At 45.4% G+C, this 24,981-nt stretch overlaps 1 protein-coding gene across 1 annotated transcript in view; it reads left to right on the top strand.

Annotated features, from left to right (window-relative positions):
- The window catches only part of LOC147731528 (sodium channel protein type 2 subunit alpha-like), a 951,803-nt gene extending 927,757 nt beyond the window's left edge, over positions 1 to 24,046 (top strand). The window contains exons 26-27 of the mRNA XM_086956592.1: positions 1,459 to 1,729; positions 22,711 to 24,046. Coding sequence (XP_086812718.1) covers positions 1,459 to 1,729; positions 22,711 to 23,906 — 1,467 coding nt within the window. The 3' untranslated portion in view covers positions 23,907 to 24,046. The remainder of the gene's footprint in view (positions 1 to 1,458; positions 1,730 to 22,710) is intronic.
- The last annotated feature ends 935 nt before the right edge of the window (positions 24,047 to 24,981 follow it).

Below are 24,981 nucleotides of genomic sequence, written 5' to 3'. Positions count from 1 at the left end.
GATTGATGTATCTGCGTATACATGCTCCCCTTCTCTGTAAAGCGCTCTGATATCTGCGAAGATCTTGTTCGCGCTATATAAAACTTTCAAAATAAATAAATTTCCATGATTGATAGCAGTGATGCTCTAATTTATGTTGACAACTTCAAAGTAGTAGCCTTTTTCGCTTTGTTTGACTCTTGTGATCTTAAAGAGTTTTCAGCCACTTCTTCAGTTTGAAAAAGAGAGCCTTTTCATCTTTTTCTTTCTTAATCTGCATTCTTCTTTGCAGACAAAATTAGGGGGATCATTACGATGTCCGCCCACCATCGCTGTGGTGGTTGGGACCGCCCGCCAGTAATGTGGTGGTCCCACCATACATATTACGATGTGCCCCCCCATACTGGCAGGCGTATCCCAGGATTTTAACTTTGCGGACAGTGCTGCTGGCTGCAGCCCCATTCCCAGTGTTAAAAAGGCATGCCCTGCATTTAATTTCACTGCACTGCATGGCAGGCACCACGCGGTGCCTGCCACTTAGTGCATGGAAATGCAAGGAGGTACCATGGGTACCTCCCCAGTGCAACCCCCCCCAACACGGAGGGGGCCCGCAATGGGACCCCAAATCCAGCCTCTGCCTGAATTTTTTCGTTGGGATGACCGCAGTGAAAAGATCGGCGGAAAGGGATATCTTAATCCCTACGGCGGTGCCTGAAAAGCACCGCCGCAATGCTGGCCTGTGTATTGGTTCCGCAAGGCAGGCACAAAAGGACCGCCTTGCTGAACCGTGGTGGACGGACTTTCCGTCCGCGGCGGACAGATTGGGATTACCACCGCCAACCTAATTCGGCGGTAGGAAGTTCCTGTGTGATGGCCGACCTTCCGCCATCCTACTGACCCCCTAGGTCTCAAGTGTTAAATGTCTAGATTGGGTCGCATTGATTGGTTTAAGAGTCCACTTTTGTGGTCAACTTTCTTCATGTTGTTCCTTGGAAGAATTATTTTTTATAATTTGCAGTTTGTGATACATTAGCAGATAAAGGGTGTATATTTATAACAGGCATTTTATTTTGTAGATTATCTGAAGAGGAGACCTGCTTGGTCCCAGGAGTCTATGCAACTTTATCCTTCATTTGCAAAATTCCATACAGACTCTGGCTACTTACTGAAAAGACACAGCATGCATAGCATAAATGTGAATGCTTAAATTTTGCTGACTTCTTTCTTGTGATTACCTGATCATGCAACCCCGTGAGCATCAGTTGAATGGAGAAAGACAAAAGTCTAATGTTCATAAGCTAGGCTGTTGGCCTGTTCCCCTATTCCTGGAGATATGAATCTGAACGTCCAATTGTAAAAAAGTTCCAAAAGCCTATTATGAATAATATTGTTTTGTTTTTAGGCTAAATTGCCTGATTTCCTATCAATTAGCACGCGTGTATTTTTTAAATGTCATTGATTTATTTGTTTTTCTTCCAGAACGCATTCCAAAGCTTCATTTTTGATGTGGTAACAAAACAAGCTTTTGACATCACTATTATGATTCTTATCTGCCTTAATATGATAACCATGATGATCGAAACAGATGACCAGAGTAAAGACATGGAGAACAACTTGTACTGGATAAACCTTATCTTCATTATCCTATTCACTAGTGAATTCTTGCTTAAATTGATGGCACTTCGCTATTATTACTTTACAATTGGCTGGAACGTTTTTGATGTTGTTGTCGTCATTCTTTCCATCATAGGTAAGAATCAATTTTCCTTTGAAGATGTTGGCTATTTGGATGAAACTTAGATCCGTCTAACAACTTTAAATTGTTTTAAAAGTGTCCGTCATGTTTTTAAATGCGGTTGATGGCATGTCAGCCAAAGGATGAAGATAACTATGCAGTGCATTGACACATCGATCATCACTTTCCTATTGCAGTCCTTCTAATGGACATTACTAAATGTGTTTTCTGGCTAAGTCTCAATTAATTCTGTGGTTTAATTTGGCAGAATACAAGGGTCCTATTACGTACAGGGTGCACTTTCCCTGTTTGCGCCACAGTGCACCTTCAAATAGGTGTGCTGTGTGCAAACAAGGAAAGTGCGCCCTATTAGGTTGAATGCTCTGGAGGCTGCGCATTCAAGTGAAATACAGAGCTACTGCTTCAAAGCCGCTATGTGTTTCACTGTGCAGGCGGCACCCACCAGCACTTTAAAGAAGGGAGAGAGATCCCCTTTCAAGCGGGTACGAGTGACTGCACCCACCAGTAAGGGGATACCTTGGGGGGTTTGTAGCGGATCGTTAGTGCACCCCCTGACAGCTTCTTTACCTCTGCGCCTGTGCCCATAATATGGTGTGGGGGCAGAAGTAAAGAGATTACCTCATTTGCATGGGATCACACTCCCATGCAAATAAGAGAATGACTTCTTGAGATAGAGCTGTCACAACAGGTGCACTTCTGCAATACAGGCCCAGATGATCAAAAGAATGTAATGATTGAAAACCTCTCTCATACATTTGCTAATAAAGTCTTCTGTGTTCCTTAAGAATTAAAACTTCAATGCATTCATGGGGAGTCTGTTTCCATCTCCTGTTGCTTTTGAGGAATTTTTGCTATCAATATTTAATTGGGACACTTTAAAATGATTACAAGACGCTTCATACATCTATAAGAAAGTGGGCCTTATTCTGAGTAGTGTAATAACTTCAACATTTGACACAAATACTGAACACCTTCCCCCAGCAAACACGTGGATAAATTTGTAATATGAAAACAGTGGTTGAAATGGAATACTGTGAAATAGTACCCATGGTAAAGTCCCTAATAGCTTAGTGGGAAACAAGATTAGGTGGAATAACCTGGTCATGGTAACTCTCCCATGGGCTTTTTTGTGGCAATGCTTACTAAGTGACTTGGAAAGATAGACTATGTGATCCATAAGGGAGAGAGAAACATAGTTTATTTGTGTTTTATCTTCTATATCTAGAAGAGTAAAGGAAAGGACATCATTTAAAGCACCCTTGTCCCATGACTTGCATTGGACACATCATGTTAAATAGTTACCTTTATTTCAGCGTTCACTTGTGCAGATGCATAACATGGTTGTATTTGATTTCACAGAAATTCTGAAATGTTGATACTGTTCTGGTTAATCTTTTCCATCAAATCAATTTCTATTACTTGTTCACAATATCTGGGATTTAATGGGATGTTGAAAAGATATTGTGAGAAACTGGGTGTCTGTTGCATTACCCGCCCCCCACACTTTTTGCCTGGTCTTTCATGCAACTTTGACTGAGGTGTACTGGTTCCCTGCCAACCAGGCTCCCAGTACCAGTGTTCTTTCCTTAAAAGTTTACCTCCATTGTCACCAATTCAGTTACCCCTATAAGTCCCTAATAAATGGTACTTCTGGTACCTAGGGCATTGGGACTGAAGAGGGTCTCCTAGGGCTGCAGCAAACATTTTGCCACCCAGGGAACCCCTCACCAAGACTATGTACAATTCCATTGCAGGCTGCTTGTTTTGGTGCAGAGGAATCCAAAGAGTCGACATGGCACAAAGCCTAGGAGGGATGCTCTCATACACTGCATAACATATAGGGAAGTCACTCCTACTTCTGTCCTTACAGCCTTAAGGGAGGGTGCGCTACTTCCCATGTGTGGACATATCTGTAAGCGCAGATATGACCCTGCAATATCTGAGCCATTCTTGGCTATTGTATGTGCACAGGGGAGCCATAAGGAGTACATGGACTGGATACTTGTCATTATGGGTTTCCTACCGCCATGATTGCTTCACTGTACCCTAAGATGTTTGGTACCAAACTTCTTGTCTTAATAATACTCACTGATGCCAGCTTGGGATTTATTAATACATGCACACAGGAGACTTTTTAGAGGGTGCCCTTAAAACCTACCAAGCACTGGTGTTGTCTCAGGCTTGTTTTTGCCAGTCTGCTGCCCACAGACATGTTTCTGACCAATGGCATGAGAGCCAGCACTCTCAGAGGGCAGAGACAAAGCCTACTCTTGGCGGAGGTGCTTCACACCTCCTCCAGGACAAGCATGGCCTTCCTGAGCAGGGAGCTTCAAAGGTGATGCACCTTTGAAATCCAACCCACAAGCCTACAGATAGTGGGGAAGTCAAGCTCCCTTTCCGGCTCCACTTTTGGTGGGTGGAAAGGCAGGAAAATTAGTTAGATTAGGTCCCCTTTTAGCCTCCACCACCCCTAGGGTGGGACAGGTGATGTAAACACTATTCTGGAAATTCCACCATCTTGGATGGTGGAAAAACAACCTATTAGGGTTAGGGTAGTGCCCTTTCCCACTGGAAGTGATTACTAGAGGGTGTGAACACCCTAAGTAGCCCATTGGCTACTACTTGTCTCCCCTGTTAGCCCCCTCTATTTAGTATAGAGGTGGCACCCCGAGACCTGAACAGCAGTTTCGACAGACAAGAGAAGAAAAAAAGACAAAGAAGAACTGCTGCTGGAAGACTGATGCCCTCCTGCGGTAGAAATTGGCGCCAAACCCTGCCTGCTGCATGGAATACTTGACAATAATGGTGTGCTGTCTCCTCCTGTACCTGCGAGGCCTCCAAGAACCACATACCCCTCCAGCCTTCAAGAAATCACCAAGAAGCTCCCTTGAAGTGAAGGTATCACTTTCCTGTGAACCGCAGGCACCAAACCCTTGAAGTCCGATTTGGCAACTTGCACCTCCCCGGCAACCTCGATGCAGACATCCTAAGTATCCACGCATCACTTCCTATACTCCTCGCAACTCATCCTCGACGTCTACGCAACTGCAAGCCAAAGTACTGGGTCATCGGGCCAAGCCTGGTCCCTGTATCCGACCCATGCTCCAATGAGGACAGCCTTAACGTTTGGATTTGACCCGATATAGCATGACCAGATAGTCCCAGTTTTATGCTTTTAAGCTCTAAATTTCAATTTTTCTTTTTTTAGCATAACTTTAGTTATACATATTGGATTTTTGTCGTTTTGGTCTTATTTTCTTCAATAAATAAAGCTCTATTTTACTTTCTGTGGTATTTTGCACAGTTTTTCTGTTCGAAGTACTGCACAGATACTTTACACATTGCTGTTTAAATTAAGCCTGGCTTTTCTGTGCCAAGATACCAGAGGGTGAGCACAGGTGATTCTAGGGTGAGTATCTAACTTACCCTGACTAAGAATGTGGTTCCTGCTGGGACAGGGTGCATACCACTGCCAATCAGAAACTCAATTTCTAACAGATGGTATTATCCTTCATGAACCTAAACTAACTTTTCCAGTCCATGAACTAGGGCCTTGATTATAGCAGGTTGTTTTTTTTGGTTGTTTGGGGAGTATTCATTTATGGCTCTGAAAACCAGGGTTAGTCGATTTTATTGTTTTTTTGTCAACACGAACACTGGAGCCCGAGGAACATTAAACGATGGAGTCTCATGTGAAGGCAGATATTGTGATGACATTTTAATGTAAAGGGTGAAAGCACTCACCCACCCAGAGGTGGCATGCTTCATCTTCGGGCGCAACTTCACATTGGGAGAGATACTCTATTAATGTGGGCTACAATCTTGTGGGAATGGGGAACTTTTCAGGTGGAGATATCAGCCACTATGTAGTTGTGGAGCTAAATGTGATATGCAGAGGGGAAACTGTTAAAACTACCTACTTGCAGAGAAACACATTTTATTGTGGTCTCCTGTGAGTGGAGTCAAAATGAAGAGGGATTTTTCTACCTTCATGGTGAAATCAATATATTTCAACACATCTAACTGCCCTAAAAAAGGTTGTAGGGCCTCTCTTGAGAACCAATCCTCTATTATGTCCATTTGTAAAAGCCCCTATCACGGTCACTGGTACTCTGGCTCTTAGCAGATGAGTGTGCATAACCCTGCCTATGGGTGGTTGTATAATTGAAAAGCCAGGTCTTTAGCTTCGTGCAGAATTGAAAAAGAGAGAAGAAGCCTCTAGTGTGGAGTGGAAGGTAACTCCACTCTTTTGGAGCAATGTAAGAAAACACCCATCCTCCTTCTCTGGTTCTATATATTCAAGGGATGTGTGCGTGTAGGAATCCTGTGGAGCGGAAGTGTCTGGGGGGTTGGTGGAAGGAGAAGCCACTGTTCAGTAAGATGGGGCCTGAGTTGTGAGGTACATCGAATGTGTGTGTGAGGAGTTTCAATTGAGCGTGTTTGTGTATCAGGAGACAGTGTCGTTTCCTGAGGTGGGTTGAAAGCAACTCTCAATTTGGTAAAATAAATAAGGTGCCGATACTAAGGCTATGTACCATCTGTTGGACAAAGATTTCCATTTTTAATGGCCTAGTAGAAACAATGTACATAAAATCTAGAGAAAACCAATGCTTTCTAATTTAGTATTGTTTAAGGTGAAATCAATAAGTAATCTCTACGCTTCTTTCCATCCCACCGCCTGAGAGGAGTGAGAGAAGCTTAGACTCTGATACCACAGCCCTTATGGTCTGGATCCGCGCTGCTCTTGACATGCTAGCTCCTGAGCGGTTGGAGAAGACCAGATCCAAAGGAAAGGGAGCACCGTGGTTTGACGCCTCGCTTAGGGAAAAGAAACAAGTTCTTCGCAAGGCGGAGAGAAGGTGGAGACTCAGTTACAGTCTAGCTGAGTCGGAAAACTATAAAATACTTTTGTCAAAATACAAGGCAGACATCCTGGAGAGGAAGGCAGCCTGCTATGAGGACAGAATTAGAGGTGATTTGAACAAACAAAGGGAGACATTTGCGATCCTCAGGCAGTTAACGCAGCTGGAGAGGAAAATTCCTGCAACCGACCAACCGGACTGCGAAACCTTTCAGAAGTTTTTTCTCCAGAAAGTGCAAGACATTATCGGGGATATTAGGGAGACCCCAGCCGATCCTCTTCTGCCATCTCGCCCTGCTTGCCAGGAGCTGACAGGGATGCTGAACAGTATCCCTTATTTAGATGAAGAGAGCTTGGCGGTCATTACATGCCAAATAAAATCAGGATCTAGCACGGATCCATGCCCTCCGAGAATTTTTCAAATGGCCTTGCCCGGCATTCAAATTCAGCTGTTGAGACTATTAAATGAGTCATTAGAAGCGGGCTATCTCCCGTAAAATTTGAAGGAAGCTAGGGTCACTCCACTCCTGAAGAAAGCAGGAGCGGACACCAAGGCTTTAAAGAACTATAGGCCCATCTCTCAATTGCCATTTCTGGGCAGGATCCTGAAAAAGCATGTCCTGAACACGCTGGCCGGCTACCTGGAGTAACATGGTCTACTCCACTCAAGGCAGGCGGGCTTTCGACCTCAACATAGCACAGAACTGACTGGTAATGGCCACAGTTGTTGATGATCTGAGAGTCCGGGCAGAAAATAAACAGCCTTGTGCCCTGATTCTATTGGACTTGGTCTGCGGCGTTTGATACGGTCAGCCACACCATCTTGCTGGACCATATCGTGAAGCTGGGAATAACAGGGCAAGCGTTCAAATGGCTTGAATCTTTTCTTACGGGTCAGACCCAGAGAGTGCAGTTGGGGGATCAGCTATCGGAGGCAGGTGCTGTGGCCTGGGGTGTACCCCAGGGGTCCGCACTATCCCCCCTGCTATTCAACATCTACCTTCAACCTCTTGTGGAGGAGTTAATGCATAGGAACTGCCAAATCTTTAACTATGCCGATGATACCCAGCTACTGGTTCAGCTGGAGGATTCAAGGGAAGCGCAGGAATCGATAAGGAATCTGCTTAGATTCACTGTAAATTGGATGACCAACAACCTCCTGAAAGTGAATGCCAAAAAAACGGAGGTGCTGGTCGTGACCAATCAAGCAAACCCCTGGTGCGATTTGTTTTGGCCCCCAGAATTAAGGACTACACCTATTCCTGGAAGGGTGGTCAAAAGCCTGGGGTCGAAGATTGATGCAGACCTTTCTATGGCTCCCCAAGTCTCAGCAGTGGTTGGGTCTTGTACTGGGGTGCTTATGCAACTCCGGAACTTAGTACCCATTCTATCGTCCTCACACTGCAATCCATAGTGTCAGCCACAGTCATCTCGAGGCTGGACTATGGTAATGCCTTGTACCTAGGCCTTCCGCAGAAGCTTTTGAGGAAACTGCAGGTTGTACAGAACGACGCAGCCAGGCTGATCTACTCTCTACCTAGGAAGTCGCATGCAACCCCCTTGCTCCGGAAGCTGCACTGGCTGCACGTTAAATTCAGAGTGCAGTTCAAATGTATTTGCGTGGCCCATAAAGCCAGTTTTGGTAAAGCCCTGGAATATATTAAACAGCGTTTGAGGAAGTACAATCCAGGTAGAGCCTTGCGCTTGAGTAAAGCCTCCAATTTGTTTCAACCCAGATTTAAGTTAAAATCCAAAGGGGGCAGAGCTCTGTCCGTACTTCTCCCGCAAATCTGGAACGAGTTAACAGCCAGCCTGAAGGTAGACTCGCAACTACTGTCTTTTAGGAAGAACTTGAAGACTTATCTGTTTAAAAAGATAACATCTACGCCCTAATCAGGGCCGAGGGCAAAGTGATTCAGGAGGCAGCAGGTTATGTACCTTTCCTGTGTGAGCGCTTAGAGATCAGTGGTGATTTGCGCTATACAAAAACTTTTTAACATAACATATTACTCATGCATTCATGTAAAGTGTCTTTATGAACATACAACCTGCAAGGGATACCCTTTACAAATAGGAATGTATTTATCATCTGATCCCCACCCCCATGGCCCATGCACATAACCTCGGCATCGTGCTAGACTCCTGGCTCACAATGTACTGCCAGATTAACGCCATTTCCTCATCCTGCTTCCACACGCTCTGCCTGCTTCAAAATACTTTCAGATGGATCCCCACAGAATCCGGAAAGACGGTCATCAATGCACTCATCACCAGTAGAGTCGACTACAGAAATGCATTTTATGTCAGTGTTACCCATAAACAGCTTAGAAAACTTAAGAACGTACAAAATGCTGTAGTCTGACTGGTCCTCAACATACCCCGCCACAGCCACATAACACAACACCTCTGACAACTCCACTGGCTCCCAGTCAACCGGAGAATCACCTTCAAGCTTGTCACACATGCCTACAAAGCTCTCCATGATGCAGGATCAGCATATCTGAACCACCATCTCTCATTCCACGTACCCACCAGGCAACTTCGCTCTGCCCAACTTGCCCTGTCCACCATCCCACGGATTCACACGACCAGAACCTGAGGAAGATCCTTCTCTTACCTCGCAACCAAGACATGGAACACCATGCCTCTCCACCTCAGGCAATCCCCTTTGCTGACTCAATTCTGGAAGGATCTCAAGACCTGGCTCTTCAACTGATCCTCCACTCCCAGACGGACAGAATCCCCATCACCCCCAGCGCCTTGAAACCCTCAATGGTGAGTAGCCACACTCTACAAACTCCTGATTGATTGTGATTGATTGACTTACTCTTACCTTGGCGTAACTTATAGCGGTCCATCCCCTCTTGCATGTCAGAAGGAATGGGTCCAAGCTGAAAATGTAATTAACTGTACATATCAGGATTCATGTGTAGAAAATGTATTAAATGATACAGCTTATCGAATAAATACTTGATTCATGGAAATGTTATTAAGTGTTTTCCTAACCAGCACCCAAATGGCCCTTCAAATATGATGACAGGCTGTAAACCTATTTTGAGACAGTGGAAAAGACAATAATACCAATATATTGTGTCATCTATGGCAATGTCAGGCGTATTGGTAGGTACGCAATACCACAGAATATGTCCGCTGAATACTATGGTTCAGAACATCTTGAGCGAAGCTCCTCTGAAATGGAAGAAATATATAGGGAAATTTGTAAGGCAACAAAATATGTAAATAAAGGGAAGGTCAACATGAACGAGACTGCATGCTGTATGATGTTAATAACTGAATCAGATCTTACTGCTCAGCCTTTCAGACCCCCGGATATCTCACGATTTGAGGACTGCCTTTTCCACATGAGGATTGCGATGGCAAAGAACTGCATCCTTCGTCATTGGTGCTCGCCCATCTCCCCCTCCCATGAAGAGTGGCTTTCGGCAATGTATCAGACAGCCTCTAATGAGTGGGTCATCTACAATCTACAGGACAAGGCAGAGGCCTTACTCCTCATCTGGATGCCCTTTCTATGGGACGATGGACGTTAAATACTGCTGACCCACTGTGGTCAGGCTGGGCCCCGACGGCTCCCTTTGACCTTGTGAAATCACACTGGCCCCCATGGGCCGACACGCTCACACCCCTACTCACTTTCCCCACTCCCCTCCTCTTACTCTCCTCTCTTCTTCCTCTACTTGCCCTGTGCCGCCTCTCTTCTCTCTCTTCTGCCTGTCTCCCCCCTTCTCCTCCCTGGGCCAAAGGGTTCCCATGTCCCTCCCCTCTCTCGTTTCCTCCTGCCCTATCCCTATCTCAGCTACCCTACTTCCTGCTGACCGTCCCGGGCGGTACCATAGCTGCATAGATGAATCCCAGTGATACCCCTACTGCGCTCTCGTGAATATTAGCCCTGGCGGGCTACTGCATGCCTTGTCCCCCACTCCTTAATGACTCCTCCCCATTTATGTACCAAATCAGCCATAAAGAAAGATTAAACTAAAATATTTTATTCAGGCGCAGTGCGCATTGCACGGGCTGACATGCTTATAAAACGTTTTAAAAATGAATAAAAAGTATGATGTAAGGACTAAGCATACCTGATGTCTTCCTCGTCATGCTTTCCATCTGCAGGAATGTGGTATATTGACCCAGACGCCGTAATAAGGGCAGTTTGAAATGTGTGGAACAGGGCATGTTGATAGTGAAAATGCAGAGGTATTGTGAGTTTTAGGAAAACTATGTGTGTGTTCTGAGAACATTTTATTTCTGTTAGACAAGATGCCTGTAAGTACTAGCACAAGTGTTTCACATTTTTCAAATGTAAGGTTGATTTTTTTTTTTGTATCATGCTCGTGTAGTATCCAGGGTGTCTAAAGACCAAGGTCCAGAGTACTACTTATCTCAGTAAAATGGCACACGATGCAGATGCCACAGGGATGGTGTCCTGTACCCTCGGTTAAGTCCCATAATGGGGTCTGTATGCTATGACTTATTGGTGACCTGGGTCCAGGTCTCGTATGTACAAGTAGGTCTAGTAAATTACAGCTTCTTTTAAATCCGAACAATGGTCTTGCAAGTGCCATACTGCCTGTAATCAGAATCTGCCAGTTACGGTTGATCAAATGTTTAATTCTGTTAGCAAAGGGTTGTTTCATATTTCTCTCAATTAAGTGTGATCTGTTGTTGTTCTTGCTCAATCCTAGCTTTGCCTTGTATTCTAAGGGGCACAGAATCTTAAGCCCATCTTAATAGTTGGTTGGTCAAGACAAATGCATGAATTTCGTAGGAGCATACATCAGAAACTTCCTTCTGAGATAAAGGAACTGTCCAACAAGAATATTTTCAGAGAGAGAACAAAGATGGAAACTACGAAAATGAAGTGAGAAGTTCCTGTCTGCAGGTATACTACAGACTTCAGCCTGCCATCGTGTGTAGAGATCAGTAAATTACAGATGGAGGCTGCATTTGTTAATCCGAGTGATAAAGGATTTCGAACTATTTTCAAAACCTTCCCAGTTATATCGTTGATATAACATGTCCAAACCTTGAGGTTGTTCTGGTTTAGATTAGCACCATATATCAGATCAGAGTAGCACAGATGATACCTCCAATATTATTTTTAAAAAGGTATCCTTTGCAAGTTGTGTGTTCACACAGACATTTTGCACAAATGTGTGTGCAGTGGCACTTATTTGTGTTCACCGTAAACAATAGTTAAGGTAGAAGCATTTTCTGATTTGCTGTCTCTTAGATTGATGTACATTGTCTCTACTAGGTATATGAAAGATGAAAAACACTGCTTCATTGACGTATGCTTAGGCTTTGTAACAGAAGACTTATTTATTTCATTTATTCCACCAAATCTCAAGGGGGCTCACGAAGGGGGTGCCACAGGGCTCATGCCTTAGCCCTACATTGTTTAATGTCTATGTGGCCCCCCTTGCTGAGATTGTGCGAAAATACGGGTTCATACCGGTTTCCTACGCTGATGACACTCAGCTCCTCTACCCTTTCAGCTCCCTTGACCCTAAAATCAAGGGGAATTTTGCTGAGGGTATGAGAGCGGTGTCACACTGGATGGCGAGGAATTGCCTCCAGTGCAATGTAACAAAGACTGAGGTCTTGCTCTTTGGCAAAGCAAATATCCTCTGGACCCCTGACTGGTGGCCACTCGACCTTGGCCCAGTACCGGTACCCAAAACACACGTTAAAAATCTTGGAGTGAAGTTCGACCAAAAACTGACCATGAAAGAACACACCAACTACATCGCGGGTCTGTGTTTTCACACCATTGGTTTACTTAGGCGTGTCTTTCCTCTCCTTCCTGCTACATGCAGAAAGACACTTGTACAGGCCTTGGTAACCAGCCGCCTGGACTACTGTAACGGCCTGCTGACATTAGCCAGTACGGATGCAGTTGGCCGTTTGCAGGTGGTCCAGAACACGGCAGCCAGACTGGTCATGGGTGCACCTGCCAGGACTCCTTCCAAGCCCTTGCTGAAAGAACTGCATTGGCTTCCCATACGACAACGCATCCACTTTAAGATCTGTTGTACGGTGCACAAATGTCTGTATGGAGTAAGCCCTAAATACCTAGCCCAGTCTCTTGAACTGTACCAGCCTTGCAGGTCCCTGCGCTCCTGCAATCAAGCCCTGTTAAATCCCCCCATAACAAAGAAGACCAGACAGGGTGACCGTGCTTTCTCCGCTGTTGGTCCTGCCCTTTGGAACAATCTTCCCACTGACCTAAGAACCACCATAAACCATCTGTCCTTCAGAAAGGCATTAAAAACCCTCCTTTTCCAAGAAGCATTCCCACCCACATAAACCACTTAAAATGCTGCTCTACCTAATAAACTGTTTTAGCTGGCAAAGCGCGGAGATACCCTTCCGGGATTGATTCCTGCGCTATACAAGAAACTAAAATAAATAAAATAAAATAAATGGAGTGTTGCTTTAAGAGATGGTAGGTCCTGAAGAAAACCCCTTGATGGGCAGAAACATGTTGGCCTCACCATAAGAATAGAACCATCCTCCTACATGTTAACTCTACCCACTGAAAACCCCAATAAAATGTGTCTGTTAATAGGTAGTTTTAGCAGTTTTACCCTCTACTTTTAGTTTATCCCCACACCACAAGATCCATCCCCCACTACCACATAGTTGCTGATATAGCCCTCTCAAGAGCTCCCCTGTCCCCAGGAGCAATACCCACATTGTCATAGTATCTCTACTAAGTAAGTAAGTAAATGTACTATGCTTGATTAATTAAAACTGTTGCATACATTAAATAGCAGTAAAAATCAGAACGCATTTCTCTAATACTAGAAATTAAACAATATTAAAATGATCCGCTGTGTATTGTATTTAAAACAATATCAACATTATCTCATAAATGTTAATTTCCTCAACCCAGTTGATGCCTAATCAAATTAAAAGTCAGTTTAGCAAGGATTATCTTATTAGGTTTCAACCCACCAAGTTCCTTGCCAAAGTTTTTGCTCTTTTGATTTTTCTTTCTTTCGTTTTTTCTTTTTTAAGTGGTGCTCTAGCCACTCAAAGCGTTCCTGGGCAATGAACATCAGCCTCTAAATTGCCTCTGTTATTAAGATCATGCTACTGTTCTAAAGAGTGTTGATGTGGCGTAGCGGAGCCGACTAAGGTGGTGCCTAAGTCCATTATGTGAAGCTAGTTTGGAGCTGGTGGACATAGATTTTTTTTAGTCTCTGTGCAGTAAGATCAAAAAATGTTGTAAGGTGACAATTAACTGTACTAAGGTTGGATTAAAATACAACATTGCCACCTGCCTGCTCCATGCTGGTTGAAGGATGGTTTTAATAGGGTATCTCTACTAATATGGAGAGAGGCATGAAGATGAAGCATGCTACATCTAGGCGGGTGGTGGATTTTATTGCTTAAAATCAAAATATCATCTCACTATCTGACATTGTATGAGGCTCCTTTATTTAATATTACTGATCACTCAGAGTTCGTGTTAATAATTTAAAGAGGAGGAAGTGCACAGTTTTCCCTGTATACCTTCATTCTTCCTTCGCTCTACATTCCTCTCCTTCGTTGCCTGAGGCGGAAGCCGGGTGCCATTTAGGCCCTCCTTCTGCTTCTACTATTTTAAAAATGTCAACACTCACCCCTCTGCCTTTTTGTGTGAATCAGTCCGGGCTGCGCTGCTCCCACTGTCCTTTACCCTTTCAGCCGACTGGGGCTGAAGGGTACTCTGGGACCAGTAGGCCGTTCACTTCCTAGCAGACATCGTGGGGGGAGGCTGGCTCGCTGGTCGGCAGACTAGTGGTGCTGCCTCTGGCCTGCGACGCTATATATTTGTGTCAATTGACTGCCCTGGTTAGACCTTTTACACCCCCCATTATCCTGAGGCGGAAGGCGGGTGCGCGCGAGCTTGTGCTGTACTTGCTGACTACTAGCTGATTCCTTATTACTTGTGTGTTTTTAAGCTGACTACGAGCTGTTTTTAATTATTCTTTTTGTTTCATTGATTTTAAATCGCCGCATATTTGCTTTACCTTCGTTGCCTGAGGCGGAAAGCCGGGTGACATTTAGGCCCTCCTTCTGCTTCTACTATTTGAAAAATTTCAACACTCACCCCTCTGCCTTTTGTGAATCAGTCCGGACTGCGCTGCCCCCACTGTCCTTTACCCTTTCAGCCGACTAGGAGCTGAAGGGTACTCTGGGGCCAGTAGGCCGTTCACTTCCTAGCGGACATCTTGGGGGGAGGCTGGCTCAATGGTCGGCAGACTAGTGGTACTGCCTCTGGCCGGCGACGCTATATATTTGCGTTCCCTCGACTCCGTGCAGCGGACGCGAGCAGCGGACGCGCCACCTTCATGCCAAAGGAGTGCCTAAGGAAAGCCCGTCTGCGCCCGTCTGCGTCCCGGAAGTGGACGGGTGCGGTCGGGACGGGGACTTAGCCATCTATCTGGAGGCTAAGATGTTTAAATACACTTCGGCCGAGCTTTTCACTCTTAAGGGAAAGGCCGGTAACTGTCGTACTGTTTTCCCTTGTAGGCCTAAAAGCAACAGGCGCTGTGCTAGCTGCGGTTGGCTACCAGGAAATGGTTCCATTTCAATCCCCACGGACACACCTAACAAGAGCACTTGTTTACTTCTTAATACCAGGTCCCTTAGCAAGCATGCGCTGGATCTACATAACCTACTGTCTGATGTTAAGCCCATCTGCCTCTTTTTAACTGAGACCTGGCTGGGCGTCTGCTCCGGCCCTGAAATTGCCACTGCGCTTCCGCCCAATTATGTTATTTTTAGGAAGGATAGGGTCAATGGCCGGTGCGGAGGTGTTGCATTGGTGGTGGACAAGCGTTTTGCTTGTTCTATCATCCCCACCGATGATATTCAGGGAACCGAGGCCTTGGGATTTTCACTGTCACTATCACCATATCAATCCTGTACGGGGCTTTTGATATACAGGCCCCCTGGCCCAATTGGTTCCTTTCACGAGGAGCTCCATTCCGCTGTATCATCCTTATGCCTACGATCAAAGCACTGCCTGCTTCTGGGCGATTTTAATATCCACTTGGATATGGCAGATGCGGTAGACACCATTAGGAACCTATGGAACCTACTAGACACCTTCTCTCCAGACGTCGCCTTCCTTACGGAAACATGGATGAATGCTTCCTCTGCACCAGACATCACCATTGCCATCCCTGAAGACTATAAGATCACTCGCAAAGACCGTACCAGCCACACAGGAGGAGGAATCGCTATCGTCCATAAGAAATCTATCCGCATCTCAACCAGCTCTGACACCAACCTCGCCAACTCCGAACACCTTCACTTCCAGATCCACATCGACCCCAAAACCACACTCAGAGGCACTCTCCTCTTCAGACCACCAGGACCCCGCGCAAAATTCAGTGAAGACATCACGGACTTCATCTCTCCACACGCGCTCCCCTCCAAAGACTATATTCTTCTGGGAGACCTCAACTTTCACCTTGAAAAGATTAACGACCACAACACCGCCACCCTCGTGGACAACCTCGCCAACCTCGGACTTAAACAACTAGTCACTTCCCCCACCCACATTGCAGGTCACACACTCGACCCCATCTTCACTTCCAGCAAACATGTCTCCTTCAGCCACACTACGGATCTCCTCTGGACCGACCACAGCTGCGTTCACTTCACCTACAACAAGCCGAAACCCATCAACCACCCCCAACCTACCCTGCAAAGAAACTGGAACAAAATCACCACGGACCAAATCTCCGCATCGCTCCTTCGAAACTCCCCAGCCCTCTCTTCTAACGCCAACGAAGCCGCCTCCAACCTCACCCTATGGTTATCCAACACCGCCGACACCTTAGCACCACTGAAAAAACGTCAAAGCAAACCTGGCAGCAAGAAGGCCTCATGGTTCAACGATGATCTTAAGAAATCCAAGAAACTATGCCGCTCCCTTGAAAAGGCCTGGAAAAAAGACCCATCCACCAGCACCAAGGACGCCTTCAAAAGCGCCACCCGCACTCACCACCAACTGATCCGAAAAGCCAAGAAAACAGCATTCAAGGATCGTCTTGACAACAACGCCCACAACAGCAAGGAACTTTTCAACATCGTCAAGGAATTTTCCAACCCCTCGGCCAACTCCAACGACATCACCCCCTCTCAAACCCTCTGCGACTCCCTAGCCTCTTTTTTCCACAACAAGATTGCTGACATCCACAACAGCTTTGACAACCAACCCGGAAACCAACCCACCCTACCATCTGCTGACCATCTTCCCCCCGTAAACACCCTTAACGCCTGGAACCCAATCTCCACTGAGGAAACCATCCGCCTGATGAATTCCATTCATTCTGGATCCCCCACAGACCCATGCCCTCGCCACATCTTCAACAAAGCAGACTTCGTCATAGCACCGCACCTCCGAGACGTCATCAACTGCTCCTTCAACTCTGCTACCTTCCCAGAAGACTGGAAACACGCTGAAATCACCGCCCTTCTGAAAAAACCAACTGCAGACCCCACCGAACTCAAAAACTACCGCCCCATTTCGCTTCTTCCATTCCCGGCCAAAGTCATCGAGAAAGCCGTCAACAACCAGCTCGCCGCCTTCCTCGAAGTCAACAAATCCCTCGACCCCTCACAATCTGGCTTCCGAGCAAAACACAGCACTGAGACCGCCCTCATCGCAGCAACAGACGACATTCGAACTCTACTGGACAATGGAGACACAGTCGCCCTCATCCTCCTCGACCTCTCTGCAGCATTCGACACAGTCTGCCACAGCACCCTTCTACAACGCCTCAATAACATCGGAATCCAAGGAAAAGCACTTGAATGGATCACCTCGTTCCTCACCGGAAGAACCCAGAGAGTCCGCCTTCCTCCATTCAAGTCCGAGGCCTCTGAAGTCATCTGCGGCGTACCTCAAGGATCCTCACTCAGTCCCACCCTCTTCAACGTATACATGAGCCCCCTCGCGGCCATCGCCCGCCAACACAACCTCAACATCATCTCTTACGCGGATGACACTCAACTGATCCTTTCTCTCACCAAGGACCCCAGCACCGCCAAAACTAACCTACACGAAGGAATGAAAGAAGTCGCCGAATGGATGAAACAAAGCCGTCTGAAACTGAACTCAGACAAAACAGAAGTCCTCATCTTAGGTACATCCCCCTCTGCTTGGGACGACTCCTGGTGGCCGGAAGCCCTCGGAAAAGCACCCATCCCGACAGACCACGCACGGAACCTAGGCATCATCCTGGATTCTTCACTCTCAATGAACAGACAAGTCAGCGCCGTATCCTCTTCCTGCTTTAACATTCTTCGCATGCTCAGAAAAACATTTCGCTGGATCCCCTCCGAAACAAGGAAAACAGTCACCCACGCTCTGGTCACGAGCCGACTGGACTACGGAAACACCCTCTACGCAGGTACCACCGCTAAACTCCAGAAGAAACTCCAACGAATCCAAAACGCCTCAGCCAGGCTCATATTAGACATCCCACGCAACGAACACATCTCTGGTCACCTTAAGGACCTCCACTGGCTACCCGTCAATAAGAGGATCACTTTCCGACTGCTTACCCACGCACACAAATCACTCTACGACATCGGACCAGATTGCCTCAACTCTCGACTGTCCTTCTACACCCCCTCCCGCCAACTTCGCTCTTCCAGCCAAGCCTTCGCCACTGTACCTCGCATCAACAAGAACACCATGGGAGGCAGATCCTTTTCATACCTGGCTGCTAAAACATGGAACTCACTCCCCGCTTACCTTCGCCTCACCCAGAACCACCTAGCGTTCAGAAAGCAGCTTAAAACGTGGGTATTTGACAAATAATCCTCCTCCCCTTCCTAAGCGCCTTGAAACCCTCTGGGTATGTAGTGCGCTATACAAATGTTATGACTTGACTTGACTTGACTTGATACTACCACCCCTCTGGGACTCATCCCTTACCTCTTCGCCCCTACTCACAACAAAGGCCACACTCTAGACCAAGTCTTTTCAACTATCCCTATTGACATAACTACTCCAGTGCCAGTCCTGTGGTCGGACCACTACTTGGTGAACTTTCAAATCACTCACTTGGACAGAACGTCTTCAAATGCATATGGCCGCAAAGCTCAGACCTCACGTGCCTTCCACCGCATATCCTCTGATATGCTGGCTCAGGCCCTTCTAGCTTATCCGTGCCAGTTGTCTGGCAACCTTGAGGCCGATCACGACCTCTTGCAAACATGGTTTGCTCAGCGCCTTGACGAATTAGCTCCCCCCCTGTCCGCTCGCAAAGACCATTCTCGGGCTTCAGCTCCTTGGTTTACACCAACACTGACCGAGAAGCGACGGCAATGTAAGAAAGCTGAAAGAGTATGGCGTTGTCACTATGATCTGGTGTCCAAGGAGGTGTACAGGAAATCCATCAAGACATATCACCGGGATATCACCCTGGAAAAGAAATCCTATTTTGCTAGAAGAATTGAGGCAGCTAGTAACACCAGCAAAGAAATGTTCTCAATAGTAAAGGAATTTACGTCGCCTTTTTCAAGTACTCCCAAATGCTCTCACTCTGAGCTTTGGGTTACTCAATTGGCGGACTTCTTTGTTAGCAAAATTAAAAACATCCGGGCCTCTTCCGCCTTCCGGTGACACCACAGTTCCCTGCACGACTCTTCTCTCTCCACCCGTGGCTGCCGTGGGCTCTATTCTTTTGAGCTTTCCTTCCCTCTCTCTTCCAGCTTCCCTGGACCTCCTCTCCAAATTAAAGTCAGGCTCCCCTTTGGATCCCTGTCCAGCCAAATTCCTTGCTAAAACAGCGCAAGTGATCAATCCTTTAATCAACCCTGTGCTTAATCTATCGCTGAGCACAGGAGTTGTCCCTCTGGCCTGGAAGCAGGCCCTTATTCTTCCACTCTTGAAGAAGCCCAATTTTGATCCCTTAGTCCACGCCAACTACAGGCCTAACTTTCTTCTTCCAGCTTTTGCCAAGATTGTGGAGAAGCACGTACATTCTTCTCTTGCCAATTTCTTGGAGACCAATAACATCTTACACCACACTCAGTCGGGTTTCCGTGCAAATATGAGCATGGAAACAGCATTGCTAGAAGTAACGGAGGTAATTAAGGAGGTTTTGGACTCTGGAGGAAGGGCGATGCTGGTGATGCTGGATCTGTCGGCGGCTTTTGACACCGTCCACCACAGCCGCCTCCTTTTAAGACTCTGGGAGATTGGTCTGCGGGGGCCGGTGTACAGCTTGTTTGAGTCCTTTTGTAGCCGACTTTCAACAAACGGTCTGGGCCCCTCCGTACTCAGCCTAAGTGCCCCCATTGGAGGTAGGAGTTCCTCAGGGCTCAATTTTGAGCCCTACTCTTTTTAACATCTATATGTCCCTTCTGGCGGCACTGGCGGAGGCCCACGGTGCCCAGATCGTTTCGTTTGCAGATGACACCCAACTCCTCTTTTCCTGTGATAAGAACTCAGACTTTGATGGGGAGGGGATCAGAAGTTGCTTGGGGGCTGTCTTTGACTGGTTCCAACTCAATAGCCTCAAGTGCAACTCTGATAAATCCGAGGTACTTTTCTTTGGCTGCCCCATTGACCCGTGCTGGAAGCCCTGGTGGCCTGTGGCCATGTTTCCGCCCTTAGCCTCCTCCTCTGTTGCCAAGAATCTAGGAGTGAAGGTAGACAAGGGTCTCACCTTAAAGCCACAGATCCTGGGTCTAGTGGGCAAATGATTCGGTCTTCTGAAAATGCTTAGAAAGTTCCTGCCTTTACTTTCTTTTGCCCACAGAAGAATCACTGTCCAGGCACTGATAGGTTCACGCCTGGATTATGCCTATGTTTTATACCTTGGCCTTCCTGAATTCCTTTTAGCGCGGTTGCAAACTGTGCAAAACTCCGCTGCACGAGCTGTTTTTGGCCATCATCAGAGATCCAGTGCAAAAGACCTTTTAAAAGCCCTTCATTGGCTTCCAATTCGGAAGCGTATCACTTTCAAGGCTCTTACTCTGGCCTTCAAAGCACTCCATGGCTTGGGTGCCATATACATTAGGAAACGTCTGGAGTTTTATCAGCCATCTAGGTCACTCAGGTCATCTTCTCTGGCATTGGCCTTGGTCCCGGCAATCAGACGAGCTCGCATAGGAGGCCGCTCCTTCAAACGCCTGGCACCACAACTGTGGAATGCCTTGCCTTTGTCATTGAGGATGAATGCCAATCTTTTAGCCTTCAGGAAGGATCTCAAGTCGTGGCTCCTTGTTCAGTAAGTGTGTCACCATCCCCGCCCCGTTCCTTTTTGGGGTTTTGTTAGCGCCGGGACACTCTTCGGAGTAGCTGAGCACTATATAAAACATTTCAATAACATAACATACATTTATTTTTTGTCAACAACAATTTGGTTTGGTAAGGAATATGTCTAGGGAAATTAAAGAAAGTTCTTGTATTGAATTATAGAATGTAATCCAGTCCTCTACAACAATAAGGGGGGAGACCTACTCGTCATAATTTACCTTAATCAAGTTTCCTAACATCTAGTGAGGAAAACACGGTCTCGGCTGCGTGGCAGGGAATATTTAAGCCTATCTATTTTCTGTATATTTAGTTTTTGAAAGCTGTCTGTTCTAGCTGTGTTTATTATGAATGTTTCCATGCTCATTGAAATGTACCCAAGGTATGTTGCCGTGGATGTTAGAATAAAGCTGTCCAGAAGAAGTAAATAGAGTATGGGAGTGAAGCTAGTGCCGAGGAGGCCAGAAAAAAGTTTCTTTCTGATATGGAAGAGTCTACCATAAGACAGTGCACTGCCATCCTGCGCTGGGTGGCTGTAAAGCATTTGGAGATTTGTGCCTTGAATACAAGATTGAAAGTAGGAAATTGGGGAAAGATTTGGGAATCATCTACTTAGAGATGTTAGGAGAAGCCAGAAGATGTAATGATATTGCTACGATGTGAAGTATAAAGTGAGAAGTTGAGGGAACCTGGGACTAAAAATTGAGAGACACCCACTGATAGTTAAACCAAGGTGGAGTGAGTTGCACCTGAGACTGGGAAGAGCTGATAAGAGGGACGAGTTTAGATCAAATATTTTGATCTCAAGATTTGTAAGAGTGGACAGCAAAGTTTGGTAAATGAGATTATTGAATGGTGCAGAGACATGGTTTAGGTGAGTAGAGGCTATGAATCAAGGTTACGATGCATTACAGGTGGTGTTTTCAACACAGTGCAATGCACTGAATCCAAATCAAAAAGGGTCAAGCGGATAATGAGTAGTGAGGAAGAAGAAAAAAAGATTAAACTAAGCATTTTAGAAGAATGGAAGTAGAAAGACCAAATGAAAGTTGTAAGTGAAGGGCCAACATTGGGTTTTATTAGTATGGGTAGGACCACTGCCTGTATTGAAAGATGGATTGAAGATGAGGTAGGATGCTACACATGAAGTATAAGGAGTCTTGATAATGGAAATTGACTCAAGAGGATGTAGAGTGGCGCAGAATGGGTAGAAAGTGTGGGATGAGTGTACGATCAATGGGGGCTTGAGGGCACTTTTGCTTCACTCATTCTAATGTTTGAGATCTCAGTAAAAGGGAAGAGGAAATGTTATTGACTGAGATCAAAGGATTTGTAAATGGTGCTTGAAGGGGGAAGTAGTACTAATGACCCAGAAAAATAATACACCCTGCAGTATTGGTATTTTTCCTAGATGGTAGGAAATGTTATTGACTGAGATCAAAGGATTTGTGAATGGTGCTTGAAGGGGGAAGTAGTACTAATGACCCAAAAAAATATTACACCCTGCAGTATTGGTATTTTTCCTAGATGGTCCTACGCACCAAACATTCAGGAGCATTCCATTTGAGGCCTTAAGTAAGGTGCATTACTATCCTCAAAAGCCCTCATTGTAATGCTTGATGTATAGATATCAAAGTTCTCTAGTGTTAACATTTTAACAAAACCTGTTGTCCATTAATTTAAGTTTTCGTTAATTATCCATTAACTGCTCATTAGCAAAGAATATGTCTTAACAGTCAGTATTAATAATTACTGTTTGTTTTTAAAGTAGCGGTAAATACGTTGTTTGTGTTAATGAAATGATTTTTCTTTATCTTGCAGGTATGTTTCTAGCTGAAATGATTGAAAAATACTTTGTGTCCCCAACCTTATTCAGAGTTATCCGACTAGCAAGAATTGGCCGAATATTGCGGCTAATCAAAGGAGCAAAGGGAATTCGAACACTATTATTCGCCTTGATGATGTCCCTTCCTGCTTTGTTTAACATTGGCCTTTTGCTTTTCCTTGTGATGTTCATCTATGCCATATTTGGAATGTCCAACTTTGCCTATGTCAAACGAGAAGGTGGAATCGATGACATGTTCAACTTTGAAACTTTCGGTAATAGTATGCTCTGCCTGTTTGAGATCACTACTTCAGCTGGCTGGGATGGCTTGCTCTCACCGATTATGAACAGTGGGCCACCAGACTGCGACCCAAACATACTCCACCCAGGAAGCAGCACGGCCCGAGGAGATTGTGGGCATCCATCGGTTGGGATTTTCTTTTTCGTCAGTTACATTATCATTTCCTTTCTGATAGTGGTAAACATGTACATTGCTGTTATTTTGGAGAATTTCAGTGTTGCCACCGAAGAAAGCGCTGAGCCACTGGGCGAAGATGACTTTGAAAGGTTCTATGAGGTCTGGGAGAGGTTTGATCCGGGTGCAACTCAGTTCATAGAATTCAGTAAACTGTCTGATTTTGCAGATGCTCTGGATCCTCCTCTTCGCGTTGCCAAACCCAACAAAGCCCAGCTTGTAGCGATGGACTTGCCCATGGTAAGCGGTGATAGAATTCACTGCCTTGACATCTTATTCGCTTTTACAAAGAGGGTTTTGGGTGAAGGCGATGAAATGGATGCTCTTCGCCTACCAATGGAAGAACGTTTTATGGCGTCAAATCCATCAAAAGTCCCCTATGAACCAATCACTACCACGTTACGGCGGAAGCAAGAGGAGCTCTCCGCCATTTCCATTCAGCGGTGTTACAGGCGGTACCATCAACGAAAAGTGAGAAAAGAAGCCTTATGTGCATATCAAAAAGAGAGGAGACGCACAAACTTAATAGTCGTCAAAGAACGGACTGGTTTTGATAAATATAATGAAAAGTCAACCTCAGACAAATCAGATATTTCCACCAGTACCATTTCCCCACCTTCGTATGACAGCATAGCTAAGTCAGAGAAAGAGAAATGTGAAAAAGATAAAACGGAACGAGAAGACAAAAGCAAAGATGCCAGGGAAAGAAAAAAATGAGTTGCAACCACAAAACGTTTTATTTTGAGTGGCACATTGTTTACAGCCTTTGAAAGCAACCTTCGTATGTTACAATGACTTCTCTCATTACATAGTTATGGTCAGTGCCTATAAATAGACAGAGGTCATTGGTCAAGGGACCTTATCTGCAAAACTGGAAAACCACCTTGGCTGGAGATTACTGTTGCCCCTCCCAGCTCACATGGCTCAAGAGCCTAGCGTCAAAACAACTACTGAGCCTGTGGAGAGAACAGATATGACACACATCTATACCTGTCTGTGCATTAAGCTGTTGAGTGTGATTAGTATATCCACTGCTTGCGTTATTATATATTTTGATGCTTTTAAAAAGGCAAAAAATCCGTGTCTGAAGAAACATTCAATTTAGACGCTTTTTTTAATTAGATGTAACTATTTTTGTAACTGGATTTTATGTTGGTAAAAGCGACTACTTAATGCTTTAAATGTATGGGGACCAAGGATTTACTTTTCTGTTGGGTATGCGCTAAAGTAATTTGCTAAATGCCATGGAGCATTCATGGTGACAGCTTTGGTGGATAGAAAGCAAAGGCCTTCATGTACTAAAGTTTTGTGTAAGGGTGTATGAAATTGGCGTACTTTACATTTGCATAGTTACGTGAATTTTTTGGGCAAATTATGTGAGATTACACATAATTATTTGAAGTACAAAACCAACATCTGGCGCTATATTTTAGGTGCAATAAGTTTGAATGTTGTGCTAAACAGACAAAAAAACACAAGTACAGCAAACAGCAGGCTCTTGCTTTGTTCTGAATTACCCTCATTAAAATGTCAGCCTTGAATGTTGCTTAATTATGTAACATGGCATAATAGTGCAGTTTCCGGGAATCCACGTAACAAGTGTAATCTGAAATTAAGCGAGATTGCACATGTGTAATGTAAATGTCACCCCGACCTAGTTTTGCATAGGTGCTTATGTAACACAATGCAACTCAAAATATACCATAGATTTACACCATTTTAAAGCCCTATATGTACAGTGATAAATTGCATTGAGTTGTGCAAGCGCTGCCACGGTCCGTGCAGGTAAGAA

The sequence above is a fragment of the Lissotriton vulgaris genome, chromosome 2_1, assembly GCF_964263255.1.
Source record: "Lissotriton vulgaris chromosome 2_1, aLisVul1.2, whole genome shotgun sequence".
In the NCBI taxonomy this organism is placed as follows: Eukaryota; Metazoa; Chordata; class Amphibia; order Caudata; family Salamandridae; genus Lissotriton; species Lissotriton vulgaris.
The sequence above is the reverse complement of the archived record's forward strand: the minus strand, read 5'-3'. Positions and strand labels throughout refer to the sequence as shown.